The 23,020-nt window shown below is 40.9% G+C and overlaps 5 protein-coding genes and 1 long non-coding RNA gene across 17 annotated transcripts in view; 3 read left to right on the top strand and 3 right to left on the bottom strand.

The window, feature by feature from the left end:
• Nucleotides 1-5,604, top strand: part of LOC6623963 (frizzled-2) — a 112,861-nt gene extending 107,257 nt beyond the window's left edge. Inside the window, exon 7 of the mRNA XM_032434983.2 lies at nt 3,362-5,604. Within this exon, the coding sequence (XP_032290874.1) occupies nt 3,556-5,604 (2,049 nt within the window). The 5' untranslated portion in view covers nt 3,362-3,555. The remainder of the gene's footprint in view (nt 1-3,361) is intronic.
• A 27-nt stretch (nt 5,605-5,631) lies between these two features.
• Nucleotides 5,632-7,822, top strand: LOC116650662 (uncharacterized PE-PGRS family protein PE_PGRS20-like). Its single transcript, XM_032434985.2, has one exon. The coding sequence runs from the start codon at nt 5,632-5,634 to the stop codon at nt 5,974-5,976; it is 345 nt and encodes a 114-aa protein (XP_032290876.1). The 3' UTR covers nt 5,977-7,822.
• Nucleotides 7,823-9,650: 1,828 nt separating this feature from the next.
• Nucleotides 9,651-13,738, bottom strand: LOC6624553 (mucolipin-3). Its single transcript, XM_002047589.4, has 3 exons — nt 13,073-13,738; nt 11,047-11,897; nt 9,651-10,985 (listed from the first exon to the last, which is right to left on the bottom strand). The coding sequence occupies exons 1-3, from the start codon at nt 13,466-13,468 to the stop codon at nt 10,247-10,249; spliced, it is 1,986 nt and encodes a 661-aa protein (XP_002047625.1). The 5' UTR covers nt 13,469-13,738; the 3' UTR covers nt 9,651-10,246.
• Nucleotides 13,739-14,299: 561 nt separating this feature from the next.
• Nucleotides 14,300-17,148, bottom strand: LOC6624495 (uncharacterized). The gene is made up of 3 exons (XM_070208426.1): nt 15,396-17,148; nt 14,548-14,734; nt 14,300-14,482 (listed from the first exon to the last, which is right to left on the bottom strand). The coding sequence occupies exons 1-3, from the start codon at nt 16,854-16,856 to the stop codon at nt 14,448-14,450; spliced, it is 1,683 nt and encodes a 560-aa protein (XP_070064527.1). The 5' UTR covers nt 16,857-17,148; the 3' UTR covers nt 14,300-14,447.
• Nucleotides 17,149-17,974: 826 nt separating this feature from the next.
• On the bottom strand, nt 17,975-20,464 carry CapaR (Capability receptor). The gene is made up of 10 exons (XM_002047587.4): nt 20,388-20,464; nt 19,712-20,038; nt 19,505-19,655; nt 19,355-19,445; nt 19,100-19,299; nt 18,870-19,043; nt 18,735-18,809; nt 18,529-18,673; nt 18,248-18,458; nt 17,975-18,187 (listed from the first exon to the last, which is right to left on the bottom strand). Exons 2-10 carry the CDS (start codon nt 19,901-19,903, stop codon nt 18,056-18,058), a joined length of 1,371 nt encoding a protein of 456 aa, XP_002047623.2. The 5' UTR covers nt 19,904-20,038; nt 20,388-20,464; the 3' UTR covers nt 17,975-18,055.
• An 860-nt stretch (nt 20,465-21,324) lies between these two features.
• LOC138911139 (uncharacterized) lies at nt 21,325-23,003 on the top strand. 12 transcript variants are annotated; one of them, XR_011416499.1, is made up of 4 exons: nt 21,536-21,574; nt 21,662-21,780; nt 22,509-22,664; nt 22,863-23,003. It is a non-coding gene; the product is annotated as an uncharacterized lncRNA (long non-coding RNA). The 12 variants fall into 12 exon arrangements; XR_011416507.1 differs by having other exon boundaries at nt 21,558-21,574; nt 21,662-21,679; XR_011416497.1 differs by lacking the exons at nt 21,536-21,574; nt 21,662-21,780 and adding an exon at nt 21,325-21,436.
• Nucleotides 23,004-23,020: the final 17 nt, after the last annotated feature.

Raw genomic sequence — 23,020 nt, 5'->3', positions numbered from 1 at the left:
CTTTCAAGTTCATAGCAAAAAGTTGAATTGTAACATTTTAAAAGTGCTATGTTTGGTTTTTTTACTGTTAGTCTTTTAGTGTTTACGTTTTGCAACACTGTTAAAGCATTTGCCCATGAACAGAAGCCCATGAGAAGTGCTTCTGTTTCTGATAGCCCCTTTCAGGTTCATAAAGAAACTTAAAAAATTGTATAGTTGGCTCTGATGGCAACACTTAACATAGTAGCTTATCGATATATATTTACTGTTAGTCGCCCAGTGTTTACATTTCGCAACACTGTTATCGCATTTGCACATGAACGAGTGTCAACTGTACCCAGTTTATAAAGTAAACATCACTCGCTACCTGTTGTATGTCTCTGTCTTGTATGTTTGTTTGTCACTCGTTTTCGCTGGCTGCTCCTGCGCCTTGTTTGTTTAATTAAAACAGCCAAGTTGTAGTTGTCGCTTGTCGCTTGTCGCTTGTCGTTGCCTGCCTGGCTACCAACTTTGGTCACAGCTTCCGCCAACGTCTGCATTGCTGATGCTGATGCTGCTGATGATGGCTGGCCATGGCTCGTTCCGGAGCTGGCCTCTTTACTGCATTGAAGCGCAGCCATTCACCAATTTCCAACCGCTTTGGCACGCACGCACGCATATCGCCAGCGATCTCTCCAGCAGAGTCTCTCTTCCAGCTCTTTTGCCTTCAAGTCTTGGGCAAACATGGCCAGCTTGGGCTGGTTCGGTTCGAGAGCTTGTGCAAACATCGTTGAGACTTGTTGGCAGCGTGATTTTGTATAAATTCTAGACTCGACTTCTTGTTGTGCTGCATGATTTGCAAAATGAATGCAATGCCGGCGACCGGGTCTTGAAGTCTCGGGTCTGGCCCGGTCTGCTCTGGGCAGGGACCATGGGGCTTAGTTTTGCCGTTTGTTGGTAATAATTTGTTACTTGTAACAAGCTCCGACTCGCACGCTTGTAAACAATTAAATAAACAATATGAGTCGCTTTTTTAGCTCGAGAAACAACAAATCACTAAATAAACATGCCATATGCCCATGCCCAAATGGACGAACGGACGAGCGAGTGCCGATCGGGGCCAAGACAAACACAAACATATTTAGCTACCACTTTCCATGGACCTCGACTGGACTGTCGTCCACTTGAGACATTTTCTCTCTTCCTCCCGCTCTCTCTCTCTCTCTCTCTCGCACTCTCTCTATTAAACGAAATATTTATGCATTTTCTGTTTAGCTGCGAAAGAGGCACGTCGAGGCACGTTTGTTATTATTTCCAAGCCATTTCCCATGAACACATGTAGAGAACTGCGCGTACTTATTAGTTGGCTAAGGTTCGTAGGCAATCATCGTAGGGCGAACCAATCCAAATGGGTGACTTCTATGCCACTTGATACTTTAGCAACAACAACAACAACAACAACAACAAGAACGACAATATTAACGGCAACGGTAACCATAATAAGGGCGTGTTGTTGTTCTTTTTAGGGCATCCCGAACAAATGTTTTCATACCTTGGATCCACTATACTATAAAAGTTGAAGTGGACGTGTTTTTCCTTTTACCCATGCTGCTTGACATGTTTCTTTGGACTTGTCGTCCATTTTGGTCACGTATTTAAATGGGGCGAAGTACATGCGTGTGTACACATGTACAATATTTATGTAGGCGAGTGCGCATATGTATTGTAAGCCTTTAGTTGGAATTGAGCGGTGTGCACTTAATTGATTTTCTCTAATCGAATGCAAGTTCAACAGACCGAATCAATGATAAGATCTCGATTATTGCTCATCTCTAGGAGCAATCGGTTATCGAGATCGGTTTTCCGTGCCGTTATGCAACACTGACAGGAAATGCTGTAATCGATAGCTGAGCTGTGCGAACGCGCTGCACTATTTGCTACGCCCACATTTGCATATTGTGTTTCAACAATGTACAACACTTGGCATTTTCCCATTTTGGCAGCGTTATTTACTTAATTATTTTGAAGTGCTTGGCAAACAGTTTTACACGAAAAATGTTTCAGGCAGCAGCAACAGCAACAATGATGCCCCTTTCCCCCCCAAAAAGCACTTGAGCGACGCGCTGACTAAGGGGAGACTCGTTGCTGGGGGTTGGTTGACATGCAGCACAAAATGTTATTAATTAAAACGTCATTCATTTAAAAAACAATAAAGGCAACAACATTGTCGGACAAAAAGGACTTGTAGACAACTATTTGCAGCTGCTGTTGACAGTTTTGCTTAGTTGCCTTTAAAGCTTTTGCAGCGGACCACACGCATCTGCTGATTGCTGGAGCTGCAGGAGCTGCCCACAAAAGCCACAAATATGTATGTCATTTGACACTTGCCACTTGCCACTTGTACTTGCGTATCTCTTGGCTCTAAGTTTAAGCGCCCTTCACTTTTGGCCAGCTGTCAATTTTCGCCCGAGTTCTCACACAGCATCTTTTTCTGTTGCGTTAAGACCACAGAATGTTGGCATCGACATCGATATCCAGAGTTGACACAGTTTCCACAGTTGCCGCACGTCAGGTGGCAACGCTGGTCACGCAACGTTGCCCCGAACTCCAACTGGCCGCTGGCAGTTGTGCGTGTGTCATCAAGTGAGCAATTGTCTTGAATTAATTTCTGCTTCATCACACAGCAGCACGACAACCCTTTGCCGCTTGCCCCGTGAATTTTCACACCCTACTCCAGTTTTGCCCTGCTCAGCAAACATTTTGATTTGAGTACATCAGCAGCTTCCACGGCTGGCGACCAGCAGACGCCGTCAAATTTAATAAAAATCACTGATTTTGATTGATGCGCCTCTTGGTCAGCACTTGCCCATTGCCCATTGCCCATTGCCCATTGCCCATTGCCCATTGCCCATTGGGTTCCAGTTCCAAGCCCAGCAGCGTCAGCAAATATTGGCGGAAGGGTTGACATGTGACATTTCGATGTCGCCCAAGTGTCGCTCCAATTGAAACAAATGAAGCGCAAAACAACGAGAAGGGGCGCAACAAAACAGGAAAGAGCAGTTGCAACTTGTCGACGCCTCATCAGCAGCTCGACAGCAACAATTTATTCCCATCTCTGCAACATTTAGTTGAAATTTAGATTGTGAAATTCAGTGAAATTTTGGCTGTGCTTAGGTCTAGACCTATTTCGATTTTTTGGAATGAAAAATACCAAATATAGGCTGGACTCCATTTAAAGCTCGTCCTTACATTAACTAATAACATGATTCCGGTTTGTTCACCAGCTCGACAGGCTTTAAGCCAAGGACCATAGGATTTTTTAACCAAAATAAACTTGGTTAATAATAATTATTTACTTATTTACCCTTTCTAATTCGTACCCTTTCCCTTTTTATAATTACAGCTAGGCCACGCCGTTTGTCAAGCGTTGACAATTTGACGCTGTGCAGAAGGGAATCCTTGAAAAGAAAGTTCGGCTCACTCCAAACGCTTACAGGAAATAAGCGAATCGTGTGTGAAAGAGAGAGAAAGAGATAGCAATAGAACGCAGAGTTGTAACTCGCACACATTGACAAAAGCTAACAGCTACGCACAACAATGAGACACATTTTAAGTCTGGCAACGCTGCTGCTGCTAACGGCCGTCGCCCGGGCGGACAGCTTACAGCACATGACGGACAACGGAGGAGGCGGACACATGGGTATGGGATCGCACTCGCACTCGATGGACGTGAGTCCGGCGCCCGGCTACGGTGTGCCGGTCATACCGAAGGATCCGAACTCACGCTGCGAGGAAATCACGACGCCCATGTGCCGCGGCATTGGCTACAATATGACATCGTTCCCCAACGAAATGAACCACGAGACGCAAGACGAGGCGGGCCTCGAGGTGCACCAATTCTGGCCGCTGGTCGAGATCAAATGCTCACCGGACCTTAAGTTCTTCCTCTGCAGCATGTACACGCCCATCTGCCTGGAGGAATACCACAAGCCTCTCCCAGTCTGCCGCAGCGTCTGTGAACGTGCCCGTTCCGGCTGTGCGCCCATCATGCAGCAGTACAGCTTCGAGTGGCCGGAGCGGATGGCCTGCGAGCACTTGCCGCTGCATGGCGATCCCGAGAACCTGTGCATGGAGCAGCCATCTTATACGGAAGCAGGCAGTGGAACCGGAGGCGGCGGCGGCAGTGGCAGCAGCGGTTCCGGCAGCGGATCTGGCGGCAAGCGCAAGCAGGGCGGTGGAGCCGGTGGCTCGTCGGCGACAGCGAACAAGTGCAAGGGCAAGAATTCAAAAAACTGCCAAAATCCCCTAGGAGAAAAGGCAAACGGAAAGGAGTGCACGTGCTCGTGCCGCTCGCCGCTGATCGTCCTGGGGAAGGAACAGCTCATGCAACAGTCGCCCATGCTGCACCATCACTGGTACATGAATCTAACTGTGCAAAGGATCGCCGGCGTACAAAACTGCGCCATACCCTGCAAGGGTCCGTTCTTCACCAACGACGAAAAGGACTTCGCCGGCCTGTGGATCGCCCTGTGGTCGGGCCTGTGCTTCTGCAGCACCCTCATGACCCTAACCACATTCATCATAGACACCGAAAGGTTTAAGTACCCGGAACGTCCCATTGTCTTTCTGTCCGCCTGCTACTTCATGGTCGCCGTCGGCTATTTGTCCCGCAACTTCCTCCAGAACGAGGAGATCGCCTGCGATGGACGCCTGCTGCGGGAGAGCTCAACGGGTCCGCACTCGTGCACTCTGGTCTTTCTGCTCACCTACTTCTTTGGCATGGCCTCGTCCATTTGGTGGGTCATCTTGAGCTTCACCTGGTTCCTGGCTGCCGGCCTCAAGTGGGGCAACGAAGCGATCACCAAGCACTCGCAGTACTTCCATTTGGCCGCCTGGCTAATACCCACGGTGCAATCGGTTGCCGTGCTGCTGCTCTCCGCCGTGGATGGCGATCCCATTCTGGGCATTTGCTATGTGGGCAATCTGAATCCGGATCATCTGAAGACCTTTGTGCTGGCACCGCTGTTCGTTTACCTCGTCATTGGCACCACCTTCCTCATGGCCGGCTTTGTCTCGCTCTTCAGGATTCGCTCGGTGATCAAGCAACAGGGCGGCGTTGGCGCCGGCGTCAAGGCAGACAAACTGGAGAAGCTCATGATACGCATCGGCATCTTCTCGGTGCTGTACACCGTGCCGGCGACAATTGTCATCGGATGTTATCTGTACGAAGCAGCCTACTTCGAGGATTGGATCAAGGCCTTGGCTTGTCCCTGTGCACAGGTTAAAGGACCCGGCAAGAAGCCGCTCTATTCCGTGCTAATGCTCAAGTATTTCATGGCACTGGCCGTGGGCATCACGTCGGGCGTATGGATCTGGTCGGGCAAGACCCTTGAGAGCTGGCGACGCTTCTGGCGGCGACTGTTCGGTGCGCCAGATCGCACGGGCGCCAATCAGGCACTGATCAAACAAAGGCCGCCCATTCCGCATCCGTACGCGGGCTCCGGCATGGGCATGCCCGTTGGCTCGGCGGCGGGCTCTCTGCTGGCCACGCCCTACACACAGGCGGGCGGTGCCTCGGTGGCCTCCACGAGCCACCACCATTTGCACCACCATGTTCTCAAGCAGCCGGCGGCCAGCCATGTATGACATGGAGAGTCGGGAGGAGCTTCAACCATGGGTGGCGGCAGCGTGCTGGGTGGTCACGGCACACTGATGAGCACGGCGGGCATGAGCAATAGTACGGTTGGCGGCGGCGGTATGTCTGGCATGGGAGCTCCTCCTGGCAGCTTGTTACAAGGCGGTGGCGCCAACGGCGGCCCACCCGTCAATGTCTACGGCAATGTCAATGGTGGCGGCGGCGGTGGCGGTGGTGTTGGTGGTGGTGTTGGCGGTGGCGGGCAGAGCACAGCGCCTGGCTCCGTTATCGATTCACGAGCCGTTTCTGTGGTGGTAACCCTGCCCGGCGGACCCGGCTCCCAGCATCCGGGGCAGGCGTTGAGCGACTACGGTCCCATATAGTTAATGGTACGCCCGGACACCGCGCACTGGGTCTCAACAAGCAGCTTTAGTCAGCTGTAAGAGTGCAGTTTCCCCTCTCACCGGACACACTCTCTCTCTCTCCCCCTCTCACTCTTCCTCTCTTTCACTCTCTCCTCTCTCTCTCTCTGATTACCAATCTCTGCTTACCTGTCACACTTTCTCAGAGGTTTAAGAGCAATGCCATATTAATATTTGTAGCTGTAGTTTTTGTTTAGAGAAAGGCGCAATACAGATTTTAAACTATTTGCATAAGATTCTAGTCCGAAAAGCCCTTAAAATATTACCAACAACAACGACGACAACAAAGACAAGAGCGAGCGAGGAGATCGAGAGTGGAAAAGGCTCTCGTGCAGCACGAGAAACCGGAGGCGCGTGTGTTCTGCAGCCATTGGAGCGGCTTTTCTTTGGTTCTTTCCATTAGTTTCTTCAACGAAATAGACTGAGAAAACGAAACGATAAGTAAATACCATTTAAAACATAGAAGAATACCATACAAAAAGAGAGAGCAAAGCGAAAAGCATAACAACTCTGCCCCCTCACACTGCCAAGTCAGAGCCACGAGCCATATTTCGAAATTACAAGTAACTTTTAATCAAACCAACTAAACTATTAACCTTAACCTTATATATACTACATATATATATATATATATATACCTATATATATAAAAACATACACATTTCGAATTCGCATTGAAAAAAAGTGTGGAAGTGCGTTTTTTTGGGGCGCACAGTGTTGCAAAAGCATTTGTAAATTATTTAATCTAACTTAAGCCATTACCCAGCACTATTTTTTGTAAATATTTTCAAATTGCGCTTAGTTTGTAATCGTTTTTTTTATAACTTAACATCCTAAACTATAAACCCAAAAAAAAAAAAAACAAAACAAAAATACATAAAAGTAATTTGCATTTTAGCGTCAAAGGCAGCGCTGCATTTAAGCTCAAAAACTGAATTTAATTTTTACAAAAACCTCCCAACAGTAAAGCAAAGAAATTAACGAAAAATAATTTTAAAAAAAGAAGCAAATAAACAAAATTATGCCAACTTCTAATGCAGCCAAATGGAGGGCGTTTTTTGCATTTAAAGAGAGCAAAGGAAAATTGTAAAAAGTAAAAAAATTGATCTAAGATTATCAAATAAATGTAATTGTTAGTTGTAAACGAAACCCAAACAAACAAAACAAGCATAATATCTTTCATGCATTAAATCTATTGTATTTTTATTGAATATTTAATATTTGCATATATGCATTTATATAAATATATGAATGGAAAACCAACAATTTAACTGTTGGCATTTTGAAACCAATTTCACATACGAAACAAAAACAAAAATCATATAATTAAATATATTATAATATATATAGCAACTCTATATGTAATGTTTTAGTAACTATAACTATTTCTATAAACAGAAACAAATAAAAAACCCGAAAAAATTCAACAAATGTAATTAAAGTTACCACAAAAAAAAAAAAAAAAACAAAAAAATTATCTACAAACTTATGAGTTCTTGTTTTTGATTTATTTTGAGTTGTTGCGTAAAGTAAGTAATTTTTATTTCAGCTTGGAACCTTCAATGAGGTTGTTTGCTTGATTTATTTATTTAGTTGCACTTCTGTTGATATTTAGCATTTAGCATTTACAAGAAACCCTCTACACTTATACGTATCATAAAAACGAAGCTCTCCAAGTTAAGCGAACAAAAGAACAAAGAACGAAAACCAAAAAGTAAACATTAATTAGCAAATTTCTCTACACGACGTACAATGTTTAATATACTTACATACATATTGAAAACAAAAACAATAAAAAAAAAAAACACAAATACAAAAAATACGCGTACTATTCGATGTTGTTAATAAGCTTAATAAACAAAATATAAAACAAAACGAACAAAAAAAAAATAACATTAAGAATATTAGTAGTAGAACGTTTAGTTTGGAAATGGCAAATGTTTGAGGTGTCTGCAAAGAGATCTCAGCATTTCGGCATTTAAAATTTTAGTTTGGGGCGTAAATAGTTAACGCTTTTATCATAATGAATAATAACAAAAAATATACTATTTATTAAAGGCTAAAAAGTGTAACGAATATACGTAAACGATATGTCAAATGGCAAATGTAAAAAAAAAAAGAAAAAATAACGAAAAACAGATTAATATTCTTAATCCATTTTACGTTGATTTTTTGTGATTGAAAATTAATTTTCTAAATTGATGAACATAAATTGATTGCAATTTGCGAATGTATACGATTTTTTAATTTTTTCCAATGAAAAATGAAAATTGAAAATTAAGATTAAAATAAACAAATATTTCTCATAATGGATTTGGGTTGAGATCGAAGAGCGTGGAAAATAGCTGGGTGATTGATGGATTAGTTGAAGTTACACAGAAACCAGAAACTTGACGTCAAGTGTAGTTGTGAATTGTATTTTGTGAAATGTAATTTAAAAACATAAATAAATATTAAAACAAAACAAAACAAAAAACAGAAGAAAAATTATATATACAATGCATATTTATATATATTTAACGAAAACCAAAAAAAAACGCAATGAACGGCATTAAATACTTTAACAATACAAATAATGCAGATATTATTTTATTTACAAACAAACAAAACATTTTTTAAATCAAAAGAAAATGCAGTTAAATAACAAATTAAACCAAACAAAACAAAGCGTTGTAAATTGTGCAACGATTTTGATGCACGTCTAAAATGTCACTAAAATTCGTTAAGTACAGCAACAAAAACAACAATATAGCAAAAAGCAAAAACCAAATAACAAAAAAAAAAAGTATACAAAAACAACCAACAATAGACGCAAATAATATTAAATACATTTGTAATTGACAAAAGGAAACCATTTAAAATAAAATCTAACATAAAAGTTCGATTTTCATCCTCTGCTATGGGTTGAGGTTTCTTTCCCCTGCCGATTAATGAAATGGTCAATGGGCTATTAAAGGTGATAACAGTCGTACCTTCCATTTATTGGCAATGCTGAATAACATTTATTTCCAGTCCAGGACATTAGAAATACGATTGACACAAGAAATTGATTTTTTATGAACTCTAAGCGTATTCCATTTAATATAATGGAATTAGGTTCAAGCTTTGGTATTTTCTCGAACATGAGATTTATCCAGCAATTAAAACATCTTAAAACTTGAATATCTCGGTTATTTTCCGCTCGATATCGAAGTGATATACCTCTTTCGACTTGTACAGGACAGGACCTTCGATTCGCATTCAAAAATCCTGATTCCGAAAGATGTCCAAGATTGACCAAAGTGGCAAGGGGTTACATCACGTTTTTGGCGAAAATGGACTTTATCCTGGAAATGAAATCTTTTGATGCAATTCGATTCTAAGGACCTCAACGATTACAAAACGCCCAATTTTTCCGCGATCGGCCGTCTTTTCATCAAGTTATGGCCATTTGAAGTTTTTGAAAAAATCGTAAGTCAATTTATAAACTATAATTGCCCGTTGTGCTGAAAATATTGTATACCATAAATATTTTCATATACAAAACAAGGGCTACATTTTTTGGCATCTACTAAATATGGTTAGATATGCAAAGGCTGGGTCCAAAGTCATTCATACTTTGGTTTAAGTCAATTCTAATTTGAATAAAAAACATCAAAGGTTTAAACGGATTCAACAGTTATATTTTTGGATATTTTACAAGCGTTTCATTGTAAACATAAATAGATTAAACTTATAGGATTATCCAATTGAATATTGTAATTGGATAACCCAGTGACTTTCTTATTTGTACGTAAACTCGTTTGGATATATTGTACACATGGAAGATCTCGATGCAAGCCGCATATATATACATTTATATATATATATATATATATATATATATAGCAATCAAATTCCCATGCTAGTATTACTTCTATTGTTCTGTCTTATATCACACACAGATGTTTGGTTGGTTTTGTTTTTTCTGTTTTCATAATATCTCTAATGTTTCGAATCAAAAATTATCTTTGAACTTAGCTAAATTTGCCAGCCGCGCGTCTCGTCATTGTAGGATTTGGAAAAAAAAAATGGTTTCACTTAGTAGCTGGCAGTTTGATTATAGAAATTTCTCAGAGTACGTACGTTCGGGCTCATGCTTTGGCGAAAAAAAAAGAGAAAGTAAAATCAAAATACAACAAGCTTAACAACATTTGGAACTAAACTACAAGTTATAAAAACAAAACACCCGCAAATACTATGGCGCATCAAACTATTTCATAATACTAGATAGGCTTGTGTAACCGCTGTTGCCTTGGGTGGGTTCTGAACGGCGTTTGCAGCAGCTGCAGCAGCAAACGCTTCTCACAATATCTAGAAAATTGGTCTGCTCAAAGTCATCCAGATTGTTCATGAATACACCAGAGCTAATATCCTCGGCGGTGCGAGTGCCCACAAACGCCTTGAGATCGGAGATGGGAAATCCATCCTTATAGTACTTCTTAATTGTATCGTATGCGTCCATAATAACAGCTATAAACAGTGATAGCACCACATAGATATATAATGAAATGAAAGAGTACAAATAAATCTGACAGAACCACCAAAGCCAGTTGGCCTTGTTGGAGAGGGTCGCAAATGTGGCAAACATGTCGTCGCCATTGATCAGCGAAAACAGGCACTCGGAGGTCGTTGCCAACGATCGGAACTTCATGTGATAGGGCCCCAATATGAGCCAGCCGCAGAATACGAAGCCCGCATAGATGAGCAGAGCGGCAATTAGAAACCGTAGAATCTTCGGAGCTGCTTTCTTGAGAGTGAGTATTACCACATTGTAGGTCTTGAAGAAGCCCAAATAGCGCAACACACCAAACCACACCAGCATATTGCCAATGCCCAGAAATAGCGAGCAGGTATCCCACTGATCCACAACCATATAACGGCCTTCGATTTGTTCCTTCAGTGCCGAACCAATGATAAGCAAAACATCATTAAAGATGATCATAATGTACCTGCAAGATAAACGAAACATTAATCAAATGAAATCGAATAGATGCCATGAATTTTACACACCAAAAGTTAATAAACTCCAGACGACCATCAAAGCTGAGTTCTTTGCCGAAATGTGAACGGAAGAAGTTCTTTGTGGTGCACTTCAGCAAATAAGCTCGCCAGAGCGCTCGAGTGCAGAGGGCAAAGGATAAAGCGCAGGTCAGTAGCACAAAGATATTAAGAATACTTCGCAATATCGCATCGAAGCGTGCTTCCGAAATGAAATCCGTGTCGCCCTTGCATTTCAATCGCGTCGCCTCCGCATCCAGGGATAACAGCACTTGGCCATCGTGATCCCGATTGTTAAACAGTATGGATACGTCGAACCTAAAGCAATCGGGAGCAGACAACGCACCGCCGTTGGCCTTAAAATTGACCGTTTTTATCTTAAACGTCAGCTCGGCTGTTACCAGCGATGCGAAATTGACATCGACTCCCTGATCGCTTAAATATTTCTGCACCCCAATGCTGGACACATTTGGTGGCAGCTTCTCGCACAGCTCATCGATATGCGGATCAAAGATATAGGATTCATTAAACCCGAAAATTGTGCCCTCACGATAGTTCTGCATGCACAGCGTCAACGGTGGCATAGTATTATTCGCCGTGGGATAATAGTAGGGTCCAATGGAACGGCTCATATTGCCGTACCCGTCCACCGCAAACTGAACCGTATTGAAAAACTCGGTCTTCTCGTACAACGCAAAAGGTCCCACGGCGGGCGGATAGCTCTCAACTTCACGCGACGAGTCCCAGCCTTTGAGAAACAGGTGCGAGAATGCGATGCGATTGTCCCAGGTATAGTTGATGTGATTATACCGCGAGTGAGCGAACAGGCACAGCTGCATCGTCACCAGAACAATCTTCACTATCTATAAACGACACAAATCAGGTAAACTAAGATTAATAATTCATTCAAAATAAGTAAAGCCACATTATGAGTCTGAATATGCGGTTGTATACAAACATTAAGAAAATATGCGGTTCATTTACAAAACATACACAAATCTCCCAGCGCAAAATAGAGTATGTAAATATATATTGTTGATCAGGTCGCTGAACTAGGGTAATGCTCTATTTTTATATGGTACACATAATTTTATTTCGCAAGACCAATAACAAACTTTGAGCATAGGCTTTTAAAATTAATTTACTATAACATACAGATCGTCTAGCTAAAAATCTAACTTATGCGATAAAGGGCATTCAAGCGTCGGTGTTTTCAAGACAATTTTCCCCTCTTGTTATCTCATTTATAGTACATTAGAGACGATGTGTGGCCCACGTTTATATGTTATGCATATAAATGGGTACTTGAGCAATTGATTAGTTCGTTTACGTAAACCAAAATTAGCGCCAATTATTCGTGGAATTATCTCTGAGGCATATTCTATTTGGGCATGTGTAGTTCATATGTATATCTTGACAAGTTCAAATAATTGGCTATGAATGCTGTCTAGAGATACGATAAATGTTTCGTTCTATCTACGTCAGAATTGCATATCTTTATGAAATCTTTATTTGGCTTTGAACTTTTGCAACAACTATGCAGACCAACTATTAATCATGCCCACAAAAAGGCACCCAAAAAAATCCCCATTAGAGCTCCGTATTTATCATGTGGTTAAGTAATTTCTTGAACAGTTCGCCGTAAACACCCAAAAGTTGAAAAGTAAGCGTATTACGCAGTTTTTATAGTTAGACCGACCAGATAACGTTAAAGTAATGTGTGTGTAAACTTTGCAATTGTTTAAACAAAAGGTAGATAGCTTCAATGTTCTATAGCTGCCCGATTTGAGTGCCTTGGAATTACACGCTGAACGTTAGGCAAACATAGCATATTAATTAAAAATAATAGAGAAACACAACAAACTAATTTTGTGGCTATTGTCGAGAGATGTGTCATGCAAACAGACTCGACAAACCAGCTAAGCATTCGGCCCCCTTTGCATGGGAATTGAAATTTGTATCACGTGACAGAGCACAACCAGATGAGCTGCTGGGAGATATGTTTATGTATTTGTGTATATGTGTAAGTGGACATTACCTGCACCACAAATTTATAGGGAAACTTTCGTCGGGCCTGCCACTTTTCTATGGGATTCATGAAGAAAAATTGTAGCTTGCGTCGCATGCGCTCCTCGTTGTACGATGAGGCCGAGGATGTGGCCGCCGGAAACTCCGGCTGCTCCACATGACCCTGTGCTGTTGTTGGGGCTGTTGCTGTAGCCGATGTTGGTGCCACAGTCACTACAGGCGTCGACTGCAGCTCCATGCGTCGCCGCAAGATCCTGGTGTTTACATACTCCTCATCACTCTCGCAACGGGAGTTCTCGCCGCTGCTGGGCGTATGTGGATGGTTTTGTGCAGCCTCATAGCTGTCCGTACGGCGTTTGACCGTTGGAGCTGCAGCAGCAGCAGCTCCAACGCCGTAATTTTGCATTTCAATGTATTGCACTGGCTGCGTCTCGAGGTCGCAGGGCGTTGCGTTGTTCCCTCAGTGTAGAGATTTTCCTTTGCTGTGTTCGCTCCAACATGCAAAAGAAATTCCACACTAACGCAGCAGGCAAACGAAAATTGGTTGTGTATATAGATTGTTTGAGGCGCGTTTGCGACGGCTTTTGGCGAAATGATAATAAATACTGCCAAAAATTATATATGTACGCGAATTGCTTTGTTTTCGTCAATGTTGTTATCGCCCCGATAGGTCGATATTTTGTTACCAAACCAATCGATACTTTTGGGGTATTGAATCAAAACGATACTCGTACAGTCAATTCTGTATAGTATTTCGCCTTATCAACAATAATGGTATTCCAGTAATTAAAGAAATTTTGTCTCGTGAACACCCGAATGATTTGAAAAATAGCACAAGTATTCTTCAAAATAACACACTTAAAACGCATTTCCCGAATGTAGGCAAATACAAACGATCAGCTGTTCGCATATGTATTCAGTATACTCTAGCAACACCATTCGAGTGTTATCGATAGGTCGAAGTCACGACAAGGCGCTTCGTAGTTGAGCTCGTGTATAAATGTAACTACAAATTCTTTTCAAATATATGCACAAAATTAATCGATATCGATTAACCACCACGAGCGGGATATTTAAAACGAAAAATGTTTGGTTTTTAAACCAAGTGCTTCCGCTATTTAAATTTTCATATTTCAACCATCATGGAAGAGTAAAACTAACAGTGCAAATCATTTGAATAAGTATGTACACAAATATATCCATTTGTGTCAGAGTTTATAAGATCATGTTATATATGCTATATCCATTTGAGCAACGCCAGCCAAAGAAATAATAAGTTTAAATGACATGCTTTATTTTGCTTAGATTAAAAATAAATAACCTTAATCTAAAATAAATATTACAACTAAGCAAGTAAATAAATAGATTACATATAAAGCTCGAACTTAAGCACATGATCCTTTACTCTTTATCGACACCTCTGAAAGAAGATAAAAAAAAATATTATATAAATAAATTGGCTTAACGAGGTCTCAGCGTGCTTACCAATATTAAGGCAGGATGAATAACATTCTAGCTGTGACTCTCCCGTGTACATATATCCATCAGATCCACACACAATTTCATCGTTCTCATCATAGACATTTGCGCAAATTTTTTCACAATAAGCTTCGTTGTCCTTTGGAGGAGACTCGACTGGTTGTATTGGTGCAGGCTCTTGCTCTTGGGGTCGCTGGAATACATCAAGAAAATGTTTATGCATATAATGTATTTTTGTTACATATGTATGAATGCGTGCATGGCGGTATACATTTTTATTTATACCATATACAGATCAAGTTTACTTCTTGCTGTAGGTCGCCTTACTATGCGATTCTCATGAAATCAAGTAAGCCTTTAAAATTCAGGCCAATCAAGAAGTCGCTTAGCAATCTCGTACTTTGTTTATGCATGTGCTTGTATATGTTTATCCGTTTATATGTATATTTGTAAAATATACAATAAAATAGTACTTATATATATATTTTTTTTTAAATCTGCATATATTCACACTTTAAGTAGCTTGTAATTTAGTGAAAGTATACAGAAAATGAGTCCAACAAAAGTGTTTGACATTCGGCCAACGTAAAACAGATTTTGATCTTAATGTCGCTAAACTTTGATTGATATCAAATTGCCTAGGCAGTTAATAATATAGAAGAAAGTTAATCGACTGCCGACACTTATAATGGAGCGTTTGGAATTCGTTAATAGTGGAAAGTTGCTGAGTTCTTCGCACTCAGATATTGTGCTCAAATGCTTATCTGATAAACCTGATGTCCGAACTCATTGATTAACTGGCGAGTTTTGACAAGAATGAAAGTAACCGATGGAGAAACATATTGATTTCTTACCTTGTGAACATATTCATGGCTTTCCTTGGACTCGCTGACAACTTCCTTAACTGACTTTGGACCCTCGGAGATGCTGGGCGTCACGCTGACCGAGGGTACGTGAGGTGAGGATGTGTGTGTTTCATAGTAGAGCTTGTGTCCTTGCGGCGCATTGGTATAGCTGGCCGATCCGCGGATGGCATCGCGTTCCGTAAACTCGAAGCGCAGGGGCTCTGGTGTTTCGGTCTTGTGGGCATTGTGCCAAATATGCGAGTAGGTCGAGGCTGGTGGCACCTGAGTTGTTCGAGGTGTCAACGAAGTGGACACAATATGCTTCACGGACTTGTTGCCATCCGACTTGACGACAAAGGCATTCTGCCCGGCCTGATAACTGCCACGCACCACAGCCGAATTGGCAGGAGCCGGATCCTGCTGATAAAACAGATCCGACACTCGCAAAGGCTTGTTGAAACTGGAGGACCCACTGCTATCCAGGAGCTGTTGCTGCTGCTGCTGTTGCAGATGTTGCTGCTGTTGCTGTTGCAGATGTTGCTGCTGTTGTTGCAGATGTTGCTGCTGCTGCTGTTGCTGCTGCAACAGCTTCTGTTGCTGATAGCTTATTTGGTCGCGATCGGCGTCCTGCTGTTTGTAGTTGGGTTCACGCTTGGGCAGGAAATAATCGTTGGTGCTCATGAAATGCAAATAGCTCTCGGCTTCTTTGGACAGCTTTTGCGTAGCTATTGCTGCGCTCTGCTGATAGCTGCCACCAAATTGAGCCGCACTCTTGGCAGCCGAATCGGCATCCTCGTAGACAGCATAGCCATTTGCAGCTGGCGCTTGACCCAATTGATTGGCAGCTGGTTTGCCCGCTGAGTCACCATAGTTGGCCAAATATTTGGTGGACTCAACGGGTATTGCATATTGCTGAATCGGCGCATAGCCCGGAAACTTGGTCGGCTCGTTGTAATGCGGCGAGGCCTTGAAATTCTGCGTGTACTGGTTGGCCTGGTAGTTGTACTGAGCTGCCTCCTTGGGCCGATAAAACTGGCTCTTGTCCACATCCAGCACTGGAGCCGCATCCTTGGAGTGGGCAAATCTTGTGGCCGAATTGCCACCATTATAGGGCCAATTACCATTGTATTCGCGTCGCATCAGCTGCTGTCCCGCCAGCACCGGAGGCGGCAACGGGGGCCGCCAGGCTGGGGGCGGGTGCAGGCTGTCGGCACCTGTCCGCACACGTGGTATCTGCACAGGACCTGCTCGTCGATGGGGATTGAATTTTGGCTGGGGCTCCCTTAGGAATTGCATTAGACGCGCGCTGCGAGACGCGGCGCTCAGCTCGAGTGTCACATCGTGTTTTTTACTTTCCACTCGAATCAGCTGCATGCAGCCCAGGAGAACTATCACATTGACAATGGCTGACATGGAGTTGCTTCTACTATGCCACACAGTTGGCGCTGGTCTGTATGAAAAGTCGAGCATCGAAAATGTGGCGCGGCGCGTTCGTCTTACTGCTGCGACTGTCGATCAGCATTTAATTCTGCAGTCGGTTCTTCTTTAACTTTTACTTTACTTTTACTCGAAATAAACAAATTCCAATTTTCTTAAATTTAACACACACACACACACGCACACACGAGCTTCTTTTGTGCCGAACTGGTTGTGCGTCCGATTGATCTCTCTATTGCGGTATCTATCGGCGTCTGAAGGCGATCCGCGTTTGAAGAGCTGCGTCGTCTCTGGGTCAAATGCTGCGACTAACTGCAGAACAAAGCCACGGAGCATGCAAGGAAACCGGATTGTTCACTTTAACAAAATAGCTTGAATGCATTCGAGGCAACAGCCTCTTCTCTTTTGCTTTGTATCGTATCATCAGCGAAAAGGCAATCAAGTTACCTTCTCCGCCAAACTTCTCAGATTCAAGTTCATTACATCCTAACTGATCAGGCGAAACGGGTATATTCAATTTGTTGCTCAAGCATGATACAGGAAAGCAACAGCTCTTACCCAAATTATAATCCCCCATTTTAATGCACGGTATTCAAAAGTCGTCAGGCATCTATTCTGGTTTCATCTCGCGGCAAGTCTCGCAACTGTGTCTTCAAACCAGTTTCGGGGTTTCTCTCAACCAGCATTACAATACAGTCTTCTTCTAGATAATTGAATTGAATAATTGCCATTAACAAATTCTTTATTTGATTTATATATTTCAAGTTCGTCTAAATTTAGCCAATTTACAGGGTATCTGCTATTCGATAACTGTTTGCATCTGAGCGAATCAAGCAGGCATTTTTGAAGCTTTAAGCCAAATAAAAACTATTTTAATGCCCATTCAGCCCCAATTATAATAAAACTTTCACTACGGTATTTTTTGGTTTTGTTTTTGATTCCATTTATTGTTATTCAAATAATCCAACACACTTAACCGTAAAATATGTTTCTTGAAATAATACTGTTATGCTCAAGAAATAAATAAATGCACTAATAAGAAATTTCGGTTGCGACTTTCTGAGATGATATATTAAAGTCTTTGCCCATAATTAAGGCAAAGCTCAAGCAATTATTTCTGCAAATGAACATGTTAATGGAAATAGAAAATGTTTATTTTCGTACATTCGCTAGCTCGGTTTTATTTTGAGTAATTAGTAATTATTATTATAAAAAAAAAAACAGAAATACATTCAGTTTTCCTGTTTTTTGGCCTCAGTTTCTTCTGGTATGTTTCGGTCCACATCTCTTTGGGGCGAGTTGTTGCCAAGAACAATAACAATTTTTGTTGTTGTGTTTAGTAAAGAGCAGTCCGCCATTCCGTTCTAAAAGAAAAATGAGGAAATAATATGCTTAGGTCGAATGGATTATTGCTCTGTACTCACAGCAGATACGCGGCTATAGCGAGTGCTTCCACGCAGATTGGGAGTAGCTGAGCTGCCCCTTCGAAAACTGGATTCATCCCTAATGAAACTCGATTGATCTCTGGCAAATCCGCTGTTGTAATAGGCCCCAGCCTTTTTGCCACAGAGTATCTCCTTGAAGGCAACCCGATAGCGCTGTGACATGACATTGTACACAATCGGATTAATTGTGCTGGTGAGAAACAATGAATCAATTATTAAACTTAGATTAATATTAGTTTAAAATAGCTGCAAATGCTCACCAAGAGACATAGTACGCGAATCCCGCTATGGAGAACAGCCATTCATTCACATCCTGATAGTTGGCAATGTTCTTGGCGTACAGAAACCACAATCTTTGCAGATGAAATGGAAACCAGCAGACGAAAAATGTGATTACCACGGCGGCTATTTAAAGGTATAGCTTTTAAGTAATATAAATTGAGAAATAGGAATGTGCATTCCTTACCCAACATTCGTATAACAGCTCGCTTTTTCTTCTGCGAGCTACGCGATTCGCGATTCCTGGAACCCTGCTGAACTCCTGCAAGAGAATTGTATTTATTCCCGAATGCGTTCCGGCTTGAAATTTTGTCAAGCTTACCCAATTTGTCGGTGGCTCTTGAACGAATCTGAGCGCCCATGCGACCATATAACAATATAATGAGTATCATGGGTATAATGAAAAATATGCAAAAGGAGACTTCGAACAAGGGGAATTCTTCGGGAAACTCCAATTCGATTGAACAGAATGCGGATTCCAGTATACGAGATCCATCTGTAAGTGTTCAGCAATCGTTATGGATTCCAATATACAATGTACTTAAACCATACCGTTTGGAAAATTCAAATATTGAATTTCAGTCTTGACACCGAATGGTATGGCACTTAGGAAACTTACAATCCAAAGGGCCGTTATGATCCTCAGTGCCCGCTGAAAGCCGGACATTGCACACACGTGCAGGGGATGGCATATGGCCAGAAATCGTTCCATCGAGAAGGCAACAATTGTGAACACCGATACATATGTGCACCTGTTGTATTGTGCTCTAATTAAAATTTGACCTGCGCCCAGAGCAACATACTTACGCTTCCGACACAAATGCTCGCAACTTGCAAAACGGCAGACCAAATAAATATGGATACTGATGCCAGTATAGGAATACCTCCGCCGGCAATCCTAGTGTCATCATTAAAATCAATGTTAAATGCAGTTAGGTAATTTATGAGCTTACCAACCTAAAAGTAAGTACAGCAAATCGGACACGGCCAAACTGAACAGGTAATAATTCGTTGCCGTGTGCATTGCCGCATGCCGAATTATTACCATGCAGACCAGGACGTTTCCCAGTACGCCAGTTATGAATATGCCACTAAAAATTATGCTTATCTATAAATAGTTTATAAGTTTATATGTCTTTATCTACTGCATTTATCTAAACTCACCAATAAGGCCTTATGCAGCGGCAGGGTTTGTGGGCCGAGTACGAACTGAACAAACTCCATTGCCGTACAATTCATGTGAGGGCATCCATAGTCGTCCATTCCAGGATAGGGCAATGCAGTCGCATCCGAAGTGCCCAAATATGTACTCAAGTTCGTATCCATACTCATATTCGTACTCATATTCATATTCATATTCGTTGCCTTCCAAGATTTTTCTGCCCTAACCAATCATTTATTGGCCAAATTGCAAAGCAAATGCTTTGAGGCTTTATCTCAGATGGTTAAAATGCAAATAAATGATTCAGTAACATTTTAATTCTATAAAGACTGTAAATATTTTATTATAATAAGTGAAAGTAAGATCAAGTAAGAGCCACATTCCGATAATTTAAAACTTTATGAATTGTTCAGCTGATATGCCACAAAACTAAGTCAGATTTAAACTTTAAAAGAAGCAGCTAGTAAATAAAATAGCTATTCGATTTATTCGACATTCATACGAAGTCTGACCCAGTAACCTATTTAGTCTTCAGAACATATCCCACAGCATTACACAGGAAAATAAAGAAAGCCCTCCGCTAGTAGAAAAAGTTCGAAAAATATTCATACAATAAATTTAAAAACATATACTTTTCATATTTAGCAACTTTTTGGAGCAACTGTGCGATTGGATTACCGTCTAAATAAAATTGCGAATAAAAATGGCAAGAACGGGAAAAAAAATACGCCGTCGGGTTCGGTTGCAAGCACGTAAAACCGCAATTCTTAACTGAATCTCTTAGATGACCGCAGATTACTGTTCACACAAAATCATATCGAGATAAGAATGAACGGTTTGCAAATATGTACTTTTCTTCTTACTATGCGCCAAGGTGGGTAATTAATCTTTCAAAGTAAACTACATACCTACCCACACACATAAGCACACGAGACGGGACAAAAGAACCGCGAAATAGATATATTTTTAAATTAATTAAATACCTCGTTGAACATAATTAGAAAGTGCATTTATTTATGGTACAAAAGGTTTACAAAACAATTATGAAATTTACAAATTTTTAAAATGTCTTTATTGAACAACTGGTGTGTCTTAATACGCATGAACAGAAATGCTTACGCTTTAAGTTAAACGTGCAAATATATGAGTAGAAAAGTAAACAATATAATTGATTAGATAAAATTCATCTTAACCAAATACCAGCAAAATGATAAATTTAGCAACGCCCACATCTCGCGACTCATAATGCAAATCGGTTCATATATGCAAAGATAATGCCGGTAAAATCCATGTGGCTACAGGAAACTGGAAAGCTTTATTGTTGCAACATTTAAGGTGTATATCTTTAAGGAAATGTAATAGAGACACAGATTTTTTAATTTTTATTAGTTAGATATGAGTTAAGAAAAGTAGTCGTTTATTATGAAATAACTTGATTTTTAAAAGTATCCTTAAACAAACATAAAAGCGTTAAGTACCAATAAGCCAATCCGAAATTTAGATTTAACAGTTTATTTGCCAAGTAACTAATATCGGATAAAAATATCGATAGCTATCGTATTAATTTGATTCGATACATTGGGATACTTATGAGAAATATCAGTAAGCCCACTATCGTTCATCTCTAACTAGTGCTACTCTTGTGTAACAAACAGAACAAAAATTAGTCCAAAAGTATTGCTGAAACAAAATAATATAAAAGCCATGCAAATATGCAAGTGTGAATAGTGAGTTACAACCAAGCGACAACAAGCAAGGCAGCTCAGATATTAGCATAAACAAAATGAAAAAACACCTATACAAAGACAAGTAAAAATTATCGATAAATGACATTTGTTGGTGCGGGGTCGGCTACATATGTGGCGGTATATTTTGTAAATTTGTTGTGAAATTTAATGAATGTGCTACTATATTTATGTATTTTGCACAATTATCTTTCGCATATCGTACAGTGCTAACGAGCTCTTCAAGTATGACCATGGCGCAGACATCTAATCCGAGATTTCTATGCAACTAGCTTTGGTGCTTTTCCACGTCTATGACATCATAATTAGTGCGACTCGAGTAATTTGTATGTTGTGAAAACTAGCAGGATAAATAATGCAATTTGATAGTGCACAAGGATATTAATTGTACAACTACTCAATTTGACATATGTCTGCACGTACTCATGCACTTAAATATTTATTTGCATGTGTAGGTGAGTACACCGTCAAGTACTCACGTATAAACGTGTGTCACTGAGCGATCGGATAAAAAAAAAAAAAAAAAAAGAAAAGAAACAGAAGTCAGCAGAAGTAGGCGTAGTTTGGTGCAATTGGGATTTATGACTCATAATTAAGATACACCCCAAGAAACAAAAACCGACGGCTGGGCTGCATGACGGCTGTTTTGCAATCAAACAGCACAAAGTACATACATATGTTCAGACACAGGCACATACAAACAGTGCATAGATATGTATGAGCTATGTATTTATATAAATGTATGTAGACATATGTATACCGTTTACATACATACGTATGTATGTTATTAGAGCACAGGCGCAGTGAAATATCAATAGTAATAAAAAACGTTCGATGCATAACATAACAAAAATGCACAACTTGAATAAACAATGTTTTCTTGCATCGGAATTGAGCCTGTAACGAGAGTAAAATCGATTATTAATCGGCTTTTGTTATTGCTGAAACAAAATGAAAAATATAATCAATTATCCACAATAGGGCTATTTTACAAACAAATTGCATGCATCTAGGTACGTGTTCAAGTTTTGTGATTTTTTTTTCTATTGTGCAGATTCCACCTGGCCATTGGTTGTTGAAAATTTTACAAAATTGGACAAACCCTTTGCGACTTTGTACGACATAGAGAGGTCGTACCCACAAACAGTATTCGGAAGGAAAGCACCATCAGCGAAGATGGTACTACTTCCAGTACCACGCAACCTCAAAGGTGAGAGCTCCTGCTGCAAAACAATGTAGCATAGACATCATGAAGTGACAGATTCTTTGAACAATATTACAACAAATGCGCATACTTGATTAAAAATGGTTGATGCATAGTTCTATTATTGGTGCTGTATATAAAAAAAAATCTAAATCATTAACATATGAACACAAATTGGATTAATTGGATTTTTTGTCTTTGCAGAAATAACTCAGATATTTCTGGTGAGGAACAAACTGTGCAAGAAGCTAAAATCCAAAAACCGGGACAGTGTGCTTCTAATAAAACTGCCTCCCCAAGGAAAATCGTTAGCCCGACTTGTAGATTAAAAAACACAGCACTGAAGAGCAAATATCGTCGCA

This window comes from Drosophila virilis, chromosome 3 (assembly GCF_030788295.1).
Source record: "Drosophila virilis strain 15010-1051.87 chromosome 3, Dvir_AGI_RSII-ME, whole genome shotgun sequence".
Lineage (NCBI taxonomy): Eukaryota > Metazoa > Arthropoda > Insecta > Diptera > Drosophilidae > Drosophila > Drosophila virilis.
This window is presented reverse-complemented; position numbering and strand designations above follow the sequence as displayed.

What these genes read in the sequence shown, in the direction of transcription:
- LOC116650662 (XM_032434985.2), top strand. Translation starts at nt 5,632, where the DNA reads ATGGGTGGCGGCAGCGTGCTGGGTGGTCACGGCACACTGATGAGCACG.
- LOC6624553 (XM_002047589.4), bottom strand. Translation starts at nt 13,468, where the DNA reads ATGCAAAATTACGGCGTTGGAGCTGCTGCTGCTGCAGCTCCAACGGTC. An exon ending in CCTATAAATTTGTGGTGCAG is followed by an intron (nt 11,898 to 13,072) that starts GTAATGTCCACT and finishes TGTCGTTTATAG; the next exon opens with ATAGTGAAGATTGTTCTGGT. An exon ending in CTGGAGTTTATTAACTTTTG is followed by an intron (nt 10,986 to 11,046) that starts GTGTGTAAAATT and finishes TTTATCTTGCAG; the next exon opens with GTACATTATGATCATCTTTA.
- LOC6624495 (XM_070208426.1), bottom strand. Translation starts at nt 16,856, where the DNA reads ATGCTCGACTTTTCATACAGACCAGCGCCAACTGTGTGGCATAGTAGA. An exon ending in GCCATGAATATGTTCACAAG is followed by an intron (nt 14,735 to 15,395) that starts GTAAGAAATCAA and finishes GATGTATTCCAG; the next exon opens with CGACCCCAAGAGCAAGAGCC. An exon ending in TTCATCCTGCCTTAATATTG is followed by an intron (nt 14,483 to 14,547) that starts GTAAGCACGCTG and finishes ATCTTCTTTCAG; the next exon opens with AGGTGTCGATAAAGAGTAAA.
- CapaR (XM_002047587.4), bottom strand. Translation starts at nt 19,903, where the DNA reads ATGAATATGAATATGAGTACGAATATGAGTATGGATACGAACTTGAGT. An exon ending in CGCTGCATAAGGCCTTATTG is followed by an intron (nt 19,656 to 19,711) that starts GTGAGTTTAGAT and finishes AACTATTTATAG; the next exon opens with ATAAGCATAATTTTTAGTGG. An exon ending in TTCGCGTACTATGTCTCTTG is followed by an intron (nt 18,459 to 18,528) that starts GTGAGCATTTGC and finishes GTTTCTCACCAG; the next exon opens with CACAATTAATCCGATTGTGT.